Raw genomic sequence first — 14,166 nt, forward strand, 5'->3', positions numbered from 1 at the left:
GCCGTGTTTTTTGGAGGGGGTTGGGTTTAGAGTCGAGAAGACCCCCTGGAGATGCTTTCAAAAAGAGCTCCATGCTTTATTGTGAGGGAGAGGATGGGTGTCTGGACCAGGGATGGCCAGCCCGTCTGAGAGAGGACTAACGAAAACAAATGATCTGACGGGGTCAAAAGGTTGAGATCAAGGCTGAAGGATCCCCCCCCGCCCCTCTCAATTTCCAACACGGGAGATTAATGAGGGCAGGGAACAGCCTTTTCTCTGTATCATTTACCCCCTGAGGCCTCTGAACCCTGTGGCGGCGGTGCACAGCCCACCTGTTGGCCTATCACGGCCTTCTGACAGCACAGACAGGGGACATCACTCCTGTCTGAGGGCTGTGATGGCTCTTTCCTGTTCATAGCAGCATGTTGCATTCATGGATCTGCCTCAGGCCTCCAGCAGATTCCTCAAAAAAAGTTACTCTTCACTCCACGAGGCACAAGATAGCTGTAATCACCATTTTACAAGTGTTCGCCATATACCTTCTATATGTAATATGAGACTTTTCTCTGAGTAAAGTAAACAGAGCAATATTACTTATGCTTGGGGGGTGATGCATAGGAATTAAAGCTGTGAAATAAACATCTACTTTGAAAAGAATAAATTGTATTTAGGGCGAATCACTATGATTGGACAGTTGCTTCTATCTGATTGGCAAGTTAGTGGGTTTGGTGGTTTCATCTGATAGGATGGTTATTGGGAAGCATAGGGATTGGCTAGTCAACTGGTACATGGCCAAAATGCATGTTATTTCAGTTCAAGAGATTTTTTGGCGTCCATCTTTCAATTTATGCAAAATGTCAGTGCTGAAAATAGACCTGCATAAAGTTAAAGTAAAAAGGACAGACAATATTTCTACAGCTGCAAAACTCTATCACACTTTCGAGTATTTGTTGGCCAACAATTGTCTTCTTGTGCTCACTCTAACATTATTTGCTACATGAGTAATGATCGCGCCTTTGATGAAAACATTTGATGAAACAGATAGAACAGATAACGATTCAAAGACAAGTCACAGCGCGTTAAGTGTCACGTCATCTGTGTTTTCACATGGAGACAGACTTCCTGAAACGCACTGCCCAGTCATGATGCTGCAGGCGAGGCTCCACACTGTGCTGCTGCAGACTGAAGTAGTTTACACGATAACACTGCCCCCTCCTGGACAGGCACTCTAAAAGCACCGCAGAGTCTAGAGTAAAAGACGGAGCACAGTCACAACTCTCAGTACTGTCACACAAAAATAACAGATGTTGTATCCTGCATATTCTCACTAATACGAATGAACCATTATAAATTGCTGTAATCTGGATTTGTAAACCTCATCTATTGTTTTTAATTAAAAAATTTGTTGTAATCGTTTATCTTTAGTTGCATTGGCACATGCCTGACACTAGATGGTGGGATTGGCCAGGCTGGCTAATGTACGTGGTACCTTAGTAGATACGAAAAGGCTTCAACCCTTTAACATCAGAGCAAATTAGTGTAGTTACTGGAATCGTGTAAAAACTAAATTGGCTCTTCATAAGAAAATATAGGAACTGTAGAAAAAATATAATAACAATATATTTGTCCTTTATTTGTGTGTTATCTTCTCCTATATATTCTCCACGTTTTCAACACAATAATTAACCAATGTGTGTTTTTTAAATTAGGGGTGTATGTATATGTGTATGTAAATATGTGTATGTGTGTATGTATGTATGTCCCTCTCAAGGTATTAACCTGTAAACGTTTTTATAACAATGCAACTCTCAACATTTTGAAATCAATCAGTTGTCATATAAATGCTTGTAATAAGTGGTTCAAGATAATAGCAAAATTATACTGTAAATAACCTGTGATAGCAAAGTGCTGAAAACCAGACTTATTAAAAGGTTTATTAAAAACAAATTAACATATAGACGATGGCTGTTTGATCACTTACAACAACCTTCTGTGAATAGAAGAATAATTCCCACCTTATCTCAAACCTGCGGGAAATACACGTCGTGGTTGAAACAGCCCAGACCGGCTTCTCCTTTCGTCGAGGCTCTGCGTTGATTTACTACATTTCCCAGTTTGCAGCAGTGCGCAGCCGCGGGGCTGCTCGTCGCTGCTGTCGCTCCCTGCCTGTGCGTGTCCGCGGCGAAGGGGCTCCAGCATCACTGCGCAGGCGATGGAGCGAATGTAGAGAAAATATCATCTGGAGAAAAAAAAAGGAAAAAACTTACTAGTAATCGCGGGACAAGTTTTTCTGCGTCGGCACTTTGCGATGAGGGAAGGACGATGTGACGGCGTGGATTCTGTTTTGCGCCGCTGTGGAGCACGGACCGTCACACTGAGAGAAATAATAATGCGGAATATTTCCCCCATGTAGGTGTTAACGCAGAAAATACAAGATGAAGAAGCAGTTCAATCGGATGCGACAGCTCGCCAACCAGACGGTGGGGAGGTGAGTAGAGACCGCTGTCCGTGCGCAATTCTGGGGGAAGGAGGAGATACCCCCCTCATTGGCCCCAATTTGGATGGGAATCATATGCATGTAATTATGATTTTCTGTGATATGAAATTGGACAGAATACAGTGAATGGACCATGGTGGGTGACGAGGGACAAACGGAAGGGCTATCCCGTGTTTGAAACACCTTTAGTGCCCCTATGCGTAATGACCATGGAAGAGGCTACCGCATAGGCAGCGTGCAGGCGCATTGCCCCATTACAACCTGCCCACGGATACACATTATCCAGAGACAATCGCAGTATCTCCCACCGTTACACACACACACACACACACACACACATACACACACACACGCACGAACACACACACACACGACCCCCCCCCCCCCCCCCCCTCTACGGACGCCACTAATGAAGCATTAAAGAAATGCCTCAGTGAAGTTGTGTTGTGATTAAATGCGCCTCCTGTCATCGAACCTGTCAGGAGGTGGAATGTGATGCGGATAGGATATGAAAACGGGGAGAGGAAAAAAAAAAAAGGCGCAATGTTTTCATTACGCAGTTATGTCAGCTGTGAGGAGGGAAACACCTCTTCTAGGCGTCGGTCATCAAGTCAGTGCCCCTGAAGGTCGTATTCCTCGTCCTGCGTTTATCTTATAGACTTTTTTGCTTTTGTAATGTCATCAGACTTGTTTTCATTTAAATACAAATTACTCTTTCCAGCACCTTAAATCCATTCAACTGAATAAAAAACGAGGCCCATGTGCACATATTTTCCATTCCTCCTCTCCTCAGGATCTGGGTGGTTCCTGCATATTCCCAATTCCCACCCCTCAGAAATAGGTGTGTTGTGACCTTTTACTCAGGTCCTCTGGGGTTATCGCTCTCCCCCCACCCACCCTGTGCATTCACCTCACAGGGAGGCCGAGCAGGATATTGTCAAGCAGAGAAGGTGTTCTCTGGGATTGGGTCAGGGAGGTGTGGGTCTACATCGTTACAAGGCAGTGTGAGTGAGTGGCATGGGGTGTTTACACCTCGGCTCGGGCGGATTTGTTCCATCTCCAGTCTTTTTATAATCATTTCCTCGTGACTCAGTGGAGTGTGCGTGGGTGTGATCCAGTTCTCATACGTGTGTGGGTGGGCAGGTTGTGGGCCTTCTTCTGAGCAGAGAGGACAGTTCTTAAGTGTGTGTGTGTGTGTGTGTGTGTTTGTGTGTGTTTAGATGCACTCCCCTCATGCAGTGCATGCCAGTCCTTCTCACATTCTGCAGTTTTGTGCGGCTGTCTAAAGAGAAGCAGTGGTAACCTGCTGAGGTGGTCGGCCTGCACCACAGAGCTGTAATGAGCAACACTATTCTCCCTGATCAGTGCTGTCCCCTTACTAATGGTGCCCACTGTTCACAGCCAGCACTGCCAATCTCAAACCCTCAATTCAAAGCAGAATCAGACATCTCCAGCCATGTACACACGCAGAATACTTCGGGGCAATGGCAGCTTCCGCGAAAGACACTTGATTTAAGTTTTGGATCGAAGCAAGAAGTAGCAGGTTTGACCCTATCGTGACCTTGAACAGTGTCAAACATCGGCTCTGTAATGAAGGATAAAAGGTTAAGAAAGGAATGGACAAAGCTAGGCTGTCAAATGCAACTGTAGCCGTATACGCAAGAAAAATAGTGAGGCAAGACCCATACAACACTTCGTACCAGAAGGGTCAAATTATCTTACTTTGAGGAAAATTAACGGAAGCAACCAGAGTAGGGATGGGACAGTCAAGTTGACGAGACGTGAGTCAAGTTCATCATCAAAGCACGATTTGCTGGAAAGACTTCACATGAGAAGAGATGCATAAACACATGTGATACATATTTTACCATCAAGATTACAACCAATAATACTAAGTGTCACAAAATGATAAAATTATCGTACATGATGCATTCAAAATCTTGCACTCATGAATTTAAATGTGGTTTCACCAGGGGACCGTTGGGACTTAGCAGCATATGCATGCACTCTTCTGAGGGTTATTCTAGGTTGTTAATTTTTATGTTGGCACGATTATGAACATTTTGTGTGCAGAGTAAGGGGATGGATCTAGGCCTTTTCTTTCAACTTCTTTGTAACGCTTCAACATAGGGCAGTTTTCAACTTTGTCTTAATCTTGATTTCACAGTGTTTAGGACAATGTTTTTTCACAATTACATTATTTAGGGCGTCAGATCACTTCCAAGTTTCTTCTATATTTGCATTATACAAACTAAACAGAGTTATGCAGACTGTTGGTGGAAGTACCTGCTCAAAAACTGAAGACTGTCTTGTTTGTATTGGATGTCTTTGCCACCTTCTCCCCCACTGAGACTTTGAAGGAGTCAAAGAGGTGTTGTGCTGAGCCGTGGTTCATGTACAGTAAACAGCTCTTCCTTATTTATGCAATGAAGGGGGATGATGATGATAGCACCACCCACAGCAGAGAAATGTGTGCGGAATGGTATCCCACTGCGATGTGTAGCTGAACACAGAGATGTGTGACCGTGCTATGTCGACTACAATGGACATGCTTTGGGTTTAAACTCGAAATGTCCTCGTCTTTCCGCTGATTTACCACATGAGCTGAATCAAAAGGCTCCTCGTAGCCGTACACGTGTTACCGACCAAAGATAGTGAAGCATTAGCATAGCTATTAGCATATGCTCCATCTTGTACTCACTTGGGCTTTGCAATTCTGCTGACTCGAGCCTCCGCCATCAACAGAGTGGATGGAGGTTACTCTTGTTGGTTTGTGCGTTTGACCTTCCTGAACCTCAGGAGTCTCCGCGGAGCTGCTGATAGTGCTGACCAATCCTCAGTCACGTCCCACCAACTCAACAAATCCAGAAGAAGCAAGAGGCCATGCAGGAAACCAGAACGTTTGATGAAGGTGGACGTGTGTGTGTTAGCAGGAATTTTCCTTTATATAGAGATAATGAGTGGGGGGTGTTGTGAGTGCAGACTTTTAATCTACTCCTCTGTTTCTGGTGTGTGGTCCATGTCTGTCTGTGCTAGTGTTACTGCTGGTCCTTGATGTGTCTTATGTGTGAGGGAGATTGAAGGTCTTCTTTCAGTGGGGGGTTGGCGATCAGGTGTGCTGTGTCAGCACCCCTCTGGCTCTCCAAGTCTGCAGCTGCTGCTGCCGCTGCCCGGGAGAGATCCACGTCACGTGATCATCCGCTCGACCAATAGCCTCCGCGGAGCAAGACCTCATACTGGAGGATGTGCAGCCATGCATACTCTATATGGCTTGAATATAATATGTTGTGGTAGAGTGGGAGAGACAAGAGTGTCACATTTCTGTGAGGTCGGAGAAATAATGTCTGAATTTGTGTTTTGTGCTTCTATTTTCTTCTGTTTTTCTTAACCTGTTGTATTTCTGCAGCGATTGAGGCCTCAGCAGTTTTCAAACCATTTTTCAAGGACGATAAAATGAATTAGTAAGGATAATGAACTTCACTAGATTATCTGCATTTCTCTAGATACCACACTTGTAATCGTTTTGATGCCCTGATGCACAGGGAACAAGTCAGGAAGGGACTACTTTGGTTCAGCCAGCTCCCACCCTCCATTTGTCTTGACCTATTTCTCTATTCCCAGCTCACTACCCTATCTAGGTCTGGGGCGATCCGGTTAAAAAAATTCCATGATAAAAGTCTGTAAGAACATGTTATGCTGCAGGGAGTGAATACGAACATGAAAGACAGGGGGGGAAGTACATTTTTCCATTTTATACATCTTGAGGAAACACTTTCTCTACCCCTAACCTCCGATAGCCTCTCGCCTCCCGCCCACCTTCTCACTCTGCCTCTCCGACCTGTGTGATGACAGACCATACAAGGAGTGTATGGTCAGAGCATTGTTTCTCCTCGTGCCTTCAGGGTAGGCTTTTGTTCACCATGCACTCCACAATGCAATTATCTTAAAATGGCAGCCACTGGTGAGCTGGTAGATTCGTTGTGGATGCTTTCTCTTTCCCACATTGTCTCACTCTTACTCTGTTTCTCCTTCTCTTCCCACCGACAGTGCGATGATGCAGTAGGAGCATGCATTTGAGCCTCGGCGCTGAAGAGAGAGTTTAAATAAGCGCGACATAAAGACACAGGGAAATGCATCTATGCATGAATCCCTGAACATGTTGGTCTTGTAAACAATTACTTGCCGACATAAAATAAAACGCCCTCGCTTGTTTTACATCCTGCACATGTGCACCTCTTGCTAACAGTATGTGTGGGACGCTACAAGAGCATATGGTAGCTGACAGGTAACATGAGATGTAGGGGGAGACCCTGTTGCATGCCAATACAGCATCCCGTCCTCCTCCTCCTCCCCCGCCTCCTCCTCCTCCTCCTCCTCCTCCTCCTCCACCACCTCTGATTCGCTGGCTTGGTAGATGAGACACTGTGAAGATCTCAGAACGAGTGGACTTCATAGGATATTTTATTCATTGCTTTTGTGTAGCTTATGGCCGTGTTGTTACCTCTCGTCTGAAAAGTGCACTCACTGGCAGCACATTCTTTAAGAGTTTTATTAGTCATCATGCAGTGATCAGACACCATGAGTCATTCTTGATTGGGCTCTTTATTTAAAGGCAGATCCCTTGGAGTAATTGTGCTAGTATCAGAGATCAGTGTTGATAACCCTCCCATAACCCCATCAGTGCCTCTCGGAGACAGCATGAAGGGTAGAGTTAGTGATAAAGAGCCTTTGTCAAGGGACCTTTTTTGGCCATCAAAAGATAGATGATGTAATATCGGACAGAAAGCGCCGCTTCTCTCTTTTCCATGTCGCTGATTCCCCCCCCAGACTAACCTCTTAAAGAGACCATGTGCCAGTGGTCCACTAAGAACTCAGTCCCAGTGTATAAAAGCACATGCAGTTAAAAAACCAAAATGGAACAACAACAGTGTTTGGGACAGCTGCTTGATCTCAACACATTAAAGTGGGTTCAATGTTTCATGGGTGTCAGGGTCAACCTGGTCCGCTGCTCGGAATCTCATCTCCAACAGGAAGTGACCCCCGGGCCGGACTGAAATGCAGCACATGAATCAGATGCAATTCACGCCGCAAGACTTTCAAGTGCGAGATAAGGGTCTAAGGAAGATTTAGTATTGAACGACTAATATCAGTAATATTATGGTCGTCCAGTTTAAATATTTATCTCGAGCTAAATTTGCGAATTGTTTTATGCAATCAACCGTTAGAAATGATAATGGAAATTCACTCTGCTGTGCGAGTCATATCAGTGTTTTTCCTGAAGATGAACATTTGCATAAATTGAACTGTTGTGTAATGTTAGCGCTATGAAAATAGTTTGAAAGCTAATTTTCTTTCTCACAGTGTACTGTACTGCTCGTAAGTACCGTGAGTATTTGGTGGCCGACAGCCCGAGGCCTTTCCACTACACATGCAATTATCTGCTGTATAAATCTGAGTAATAAACAGCTATAAATGAGGGCAGCTGAGTGGAGTGCCACTGTTGTTAGAAATAACCACATTGTCCTGGAGACAGGTTACTCCTTATCAACATGCCCACTTCCTTCCATTCAGGAATGCCAATAGGCTCAAAACAGGAAGCACTAATCCACTAATAACAATTTTCCTGGTTTGTTTACCCCTCATTTCCCTTTAGTTTCTCATTTTCACATTTTCTAAATAGTGTTTGCTCCTAAATTATAACAGATGATTCTCCACCAGCCTTTTCTATACAGTGGATGTACAATCTTTCATTTGCCTTGGTTGCCCCCTGGAAACGCTCATTTGGTATTAGCTGTTTTTATCACATCCGTGTGGCTTCGCCGGGCCAACTGTTAAATATTCAAAAATGGCTGAAAGAGATTATAGAGCGACCGAGAGAGAGTGGTTCATGATGGTACACTTTGTCTTTACTGGACATTTCATTACATTTGTGTGTGTGTGTGTGTGTGTGTGTGTGTGTGTGTGTGTGTGTGTGTGTGTGTGTGTGTGCCTGTGCATAGTGCAAAAGAACAGTTAAGTCAAGAGCCAAGATGGAGATTATTCACCACAAATAAAGTTATTAGAGATAACTCACTGCTTGTGTTTCCAGTGAAACGCTGCTGAATGCCACAGTCTCTCTCTCCTCTCTCTCTCTCTCTCTCTCTCTCTCTCTCTCTCTCTCTCTCTCTCTCTTACTCTCTCTCTCTCTCTCTCTCTCTCTCTCTCTCTCTCTCTCTCTCTCTCTCTCTCTCTCATTCACTCCATCTCTGGACACGTGTGTACTCTGTGTAGGTTGTGTGTGTGTGTGTGTGTGTGTGCACTCCGCTCACAGTTATTCTTGCATACTTAACAGAACTGTGACCTAGTTTACTGGACAACTACAGTAAGTGTGTTTTTCTGTTTTACCATCCCGGCGTCCCATCAGCCCTCTGTCTTGTCATTTGGGAGGAAACTGAGTGCCCCCCCCCCCGTCTAGAAGTAAAGGTCTGAATAAACAAATTTTAAAAATCATTCATTGGAGAAATATTAAGAGAGAATATCTAGCATGAAGACTGCAGTGTGTTTCTGTAGCTGTGTGTGTGTGTGTGTGTGTGTGTGTGGTTGACTCCGGATCTCATGCCAGCGCTCCGGGCCGTGTGGTGCCCTGCTGAGGCCCAGGGCCACCATTCTGCTCCAGTACCCTCCCCTAGCAGCACAGACAGGACCTATAGCATGTAGCACACACGGCCCTTCCAGGCCTCGGAGTCAGTGCTTCTGATAGCCGGGCGAGCAGCATGAGCGAACCAGAGCACGACCACTTGTTCTTCTTTGTTGAATAAGACCTGAACACTTTGCATTTGACAGTTGGCGAGTGGCCGAGGCAACGCGCTCAAGAAATTGCGATTTTCTTTTCTTCGCACTTTGATTTTCGTTTTCCATTGATTATTCATGCTTTCATAAACCATGCACAGTGCTGGGGGTGGGGGGGGTGGGGTGGGGGTGCTGAACATGCGGCTGTCCAACATTAGAAATATATATTACATGAGACATATTTGTTTGAAAAGTGCAGCTGAACTAGTCAACTGGGCATTTGGTGCATCTATGCTATGGAATTGCAATGACAGAGGATATTTCCAATCTCCCTCTTTGACCGGCTGTAAATACAAACGCTTGGATGTGCTCAGCAGTTTCAGGGCTCTTCTTCACATCATCACTTTGTTCATGTTACCATCGGAGGTGCAGAGGGAGTTATTCAAAGACTGGATTTTTATCCCCCGGGTTAAAAATTGGATCAACAACTAATCCATCTTCCTCAGGTGTCTGCTGTCGTCCATATTTGCACAGATTTGCATCCTCTTCACTGACGAATCCCTGAATCAAGCAAGATTTAGAAATCATTTTGTCAGCTGGAATATGATCAATTTCAGTGTTTTGCCTTGAGCTAATTAACCTGCATACTCTTAGACGTGTGTGTTTGTGTGCGTGTGCAAGTGCTTGTGTGTGTGCCAGTATTGAGTCATCAGCAGCTCCAGGTAAAGGGATGCATGCGAGGTGGCAGATGGTTGGCATAAACCTGGCAGAGTCTTCTTCCTCCTCCATGAACACGCCGCCCACGTGGCTGCCAGCGTTTACTTTCAGCCCCGCACAGTATTTGCTGATAAGATTCTCTCTTCTCATCTCCAAGATCTTCTGCTTCTTTGTAATTTAGTTTGGGCGAGTATACTCTCCTGCTGCCCTGCACAAAACGTTGATCCTCCAGAAGTGTTTTGTTAGGATATCAACCCGATCAGAGTCACACACCCAATCTGATCTTCTAATTCAGAAATTTCAGTTTTTTACTATTTATGATATCAATATATTTGCGCTGCTCTTATTTTTAAGATTCAACTAAAGGTAAAATTCAATATTTACTCCAAAACCAGTTATCACGTCCATTTTCATTGAACTCGACAACCTACAGATCTTCAGATCTTCATCCTCCTAAAATCCTCACCGTTGGCAAAGAACTGTTCTTCTATAAAATATTTAAAAGATGCCCACTGCAATGTATACAATCATACCCCCAAACTCACACTTGTTTGAATGCATCTGGACACTTTTACACATCAAATACACACATCTTTTCAGTTTTTAATTGATTATCTTCAAAATGAGCCCACTGGCTTTTCTGCCTCCACCTGCACTGTCTCAGTAATTTTCTCTGTTGTTTTTTTTATGTACAAAACAAACCTCAACCTTCATATCAGGGTGAAGCTACTCCAATAACCCCTGTGTTCCATGTGTCCTGTCGCTGTGTCCTCGCAGGCTGATGATGTGCAGTGTTGCTCTCCTAGGAGGAAATACCACTGTCTGCAAACAAACAAGCTCAGAGAGCAAGACGGTTTGCTGCGTTTGAAGATAGTCTCCGGTCCGTTTGATGTCCGGGTCATAATCAGCTGTCGTCAGCGAGGGCACTAGATGTCTGTGTGTTAAATTCACATTCCCTCGTTTTAAACATGAGTTGTTTTTTTCAATTTAACCAACTGTCGGGAGTGTGGGTTCCCTCAGTCACCAGCCTGCAGAACAAAACACCCCCACATTCACACAAACACACAGTGAGAAGGTGTGAAGGTTTCTCTGTTCAGTGGAGCTCCCTGACACAGACAGCCAGGGCACAGAGCCTCACAGGTTGTCCATCTACCTCAGCCAAACATCACTCACAGAGTAGCTCCTCCATGTCCTCGTTACTGCTGGAGAGCCCCTGTCCCATTAGTCCCGTGTCTTTGCTGGGCCCCTGTCATGGTCCGTCATGGTCCCTCAGCTGCCAGGGTCTGAGGCCAGATAGGCAGCGACGAGCCTCACAGCTGCATTGCAGGGCTCCGGGCTCCACAGCTCACACGTGTGATAGTCTTGTCTGCAAGGTCTTTTTATAGAAGTGAAGTTTTAGAGGTTTTGTTAGAGGCTGTCGGGGTGTTGCGGCAAAATTGTGCCAAACTTTAGTGTTGGCTCGGTTTATTTTTGTCCCACTTTGTCATGTAATCAGCAATCTGTTACCACACTTATCCTGAAAATCACGCCAGAAATCTTCTTCCTCCTCTGTCGTTCTTTCTCTTTCTCTTTCTTATGCATGCAGTACACACACGCACACAAACACACACACACATTTCCTGTATTTTCCTCCTAGCCCAGTGGGCAGAGCAGTTTTCCAGGAGGCTGGCTGTGATTAGCTCCATCGGTTTGTACATGGTTTGACCCAGTTCCCATGGCTCGACGAGCACGTCTTGGCAATGACAACCAGGGATGCTAATAACTGACATAATTAAAGCTCAGCTCTCTGTCGTTTGGCAACAATGTATGGAATATGTGTACACGTATGCATGTCAACATTAATCAAAAGTGGCGTATTTCCTTTCTGTGTTTTCTCCAACATGGGTACCACAGGACACACACAGAGCTGCTATGCCATGTTCGACAGTTTTCATTTGACAGACCTGAAAAGAGCATTTCACATGAACAAAAACATGGAAAGAGCATTTTACTTCTTTGCTGCTGATGTTTTTTTTTTGTCTGACTGATGAATAATGGAGCTCAAACCAAGGTTCATTTCCCCCTTTGTCTTGGGCAATGGAGAGAGACATTCAGAAGCTGTTTTTGAATAAATGATACCAAAAAAAAAGCTATTTGTGATTGGCATTGGCATGGCTAGGGCACAATAGCAGGAAGAGGTTGTGCAGACAGGAAGAGGAAGTGATGAGAGAGTTTGTGCACCAGTGGGTGGTTGTTGGGGGGTCTGCAGGTCTGGATTGGACTCCCCCTCAGAGGTCAGACTGTCTGACAAAGCGGCCCCTCCCCTGTCAGACTACAGGCCCTTTTTCTTCCAGGCAGGAAGTACATGTTCTCCTCCGCTCTGATTAGATGCTCCTGATAGGTCCTGGATTGTTGCTTTAGATATATCTACTGTTGTGTGTCCAAATATGTCCCTGGAAAACAAATCCAACAGGAATTCACTTGTATTAGAGCTACTCCAAAGGGAAAATGTCCCTTTTCGATTTATTTTATGGGATTATAGAAGGCTGTAAGGATTATAGAAGTTCAGACAAAGAACTAAAATCTTTAAATGTAAGCTTTCTGGACTGAGCCGACACCTTATTACATATATTTATATAGATAAAGCTTATAGCTATCACTACCCTGCATGAGTAGTTTAATCTGCTGCATCGGCAGTGCAGCACAGCCCTTTTTTTCAGACTTTGGCAAAGTCCCCAGTCTGATGGATTCACAGTGGGACGTGAAGCTCCTCGGTGGGAACTGACAGATTTGAGTCAGTGGCCTTCGCCGCCGTCCCTGCCTGTTTCACTCATGCTCAGGGGCTGGTCCACTTCAGCGGGTTTACAGCATGAACTGTTTGCCAGATAATTAATATGTTGTTATATGTATTGTCTTAGATAATTAGCAACACGACCATTCAAACACGGGCACTCACACACTCTAATGCTCCAAAGGGATGGATGCGCACGGAGAGTGCAGCTCTGGAGCACTGTTCAACATCACAGTGAATGAGACCTGTGCAAAACCCCTTGGACCTTGTTTCACAACGAGAAACATTTTTACGAAGAAACAATATTATGAAATATTTTTGGATAAGAGACTTGCGTGCCTCAAATCACAGTGACAAACAACATTTAACACGTCATTGTAAACCAATAGAGGGTTTATTATGATGTAATTTCTCTGTGTGATTCATTCAAAAAAGATTCGTAAGATGGTTTTTATATTTTGTATATTAGAGCCTAACTGACATGGACCAAAATATCAGAAGTTGTTGTGATGCTGTTATCAAACCCTCATGAAGAAATTGAGACTTGCCATCTAACCATAACCTTTATAATACCAAATATATAGAAATTGAAAACATAGCATTTTCATATAAATGTAAACATAAATGCACAAGTTCTTTGTAATAAGATACAACTTTTCATATCTGCAAACATAAATGCTACTTTTAATATGAAAAGCTCATATTAGCTAATTTTGACCGGTCAACTGATAAATAGGTCGGGCATGATATGTTATGATCTGTCACATTCAGACTTACTGGCTGTGTTGTGTGACCTGAAAGCAGATGTGTTAAAAACTCAATCACTTTGACAGTTTTTGGTTTCACTGACCTCATCAATACTCAGAGCTGCCTGAATGTGAATATTTGACGAAGCCGTCACACCAGATATTAATCAGGGATCTGCAGTGCTGCTTAGTTACAGTATGAAAATATATTCATCAGCTAAATTCTGTGTTGTCCCCTCATCTTCTAACTGTTGCACACTGTTTTCTTTACAGGGCAGAAAAAACAGAGGTGTTGAGCGAGGACCTTCTGCAGGTAAGCTGTTATTTTTAAATGTGTGTGTGAATGTGTGCAAGTGTTTATCGAGATGGGGACAACACCTGATGACGCAAATGCTGTGCTGTCATTCTTCATGCTGTGTTTCCTCACTGGTGGGATTCATGTTATAATAATGATGATGATGGTCGTGTTTGACCACAATAGAAATCCGTGGTTGCAACTTGTCTTGTGCTCTGACTCCTTAGAGTGAAATCTGCACAGAGTACATTTGTTGTGTGCGTTTTAATGATAACAGTGTGATTCTTCCCTCTCTGATTGTCTCATTTGAGCAGTGCTTAGTGGCAGAGAGATGTATTCTCCAGTATTTCACAAGAAAAAGCAAATATTCTCTAAAAGTAAACAGCTTGTCTTC

At 44.1% G+C, this 14,166-nt stretch overlaps 1 protein-coding gene across 4 annotated transcripts in view; it reads left to right on the forward strand.

Annotated features, from left to right (window-relative positions):
• Nucleotides 1-2,076: 2,076 nt before the first annotated feature.
• Nucleotides 2,077-14,166, forward strand: part of arhgap44a (Rho GTPase activating protein 44a) — a 28,229-nt gene continuing 16,139 nt past the window's right edge. For all 4 annotated transcript variants that reach the window (XM_062407352.1, XM_062407353.1, XM_062407355.1 and 1 more), the window contains exons 1-2: nt 2,077-2,467; nt 13,751-13,790. In XM_062407352.1, the coding sequence (XP_062263336.1) occupies nt 2,415-2,467; nt 13,751-13,790 (93 nt within the window). In that variant the 5' untranslated portion in view covers nt 2,077-2,414. The remainder of the gene's footprint in view (nt 2,468-13,750; nt 13,791-14,166) is intronic.

This window comes from Platichthys flesus, chromosome 16 (assembly GCF_949316205.1).
Source record: "Platichthys flesus chromosome 16, fPlaFle2.1, whole genome shotgun sequence".
Classification (NCBI taxonomy): domain Eukaryota; kingdom Metazoa; phylum Chordata; class Actinopteri; order Pleuronectiformes; family Pleuronectidae; genus Platichthys; species Platichthys flesus.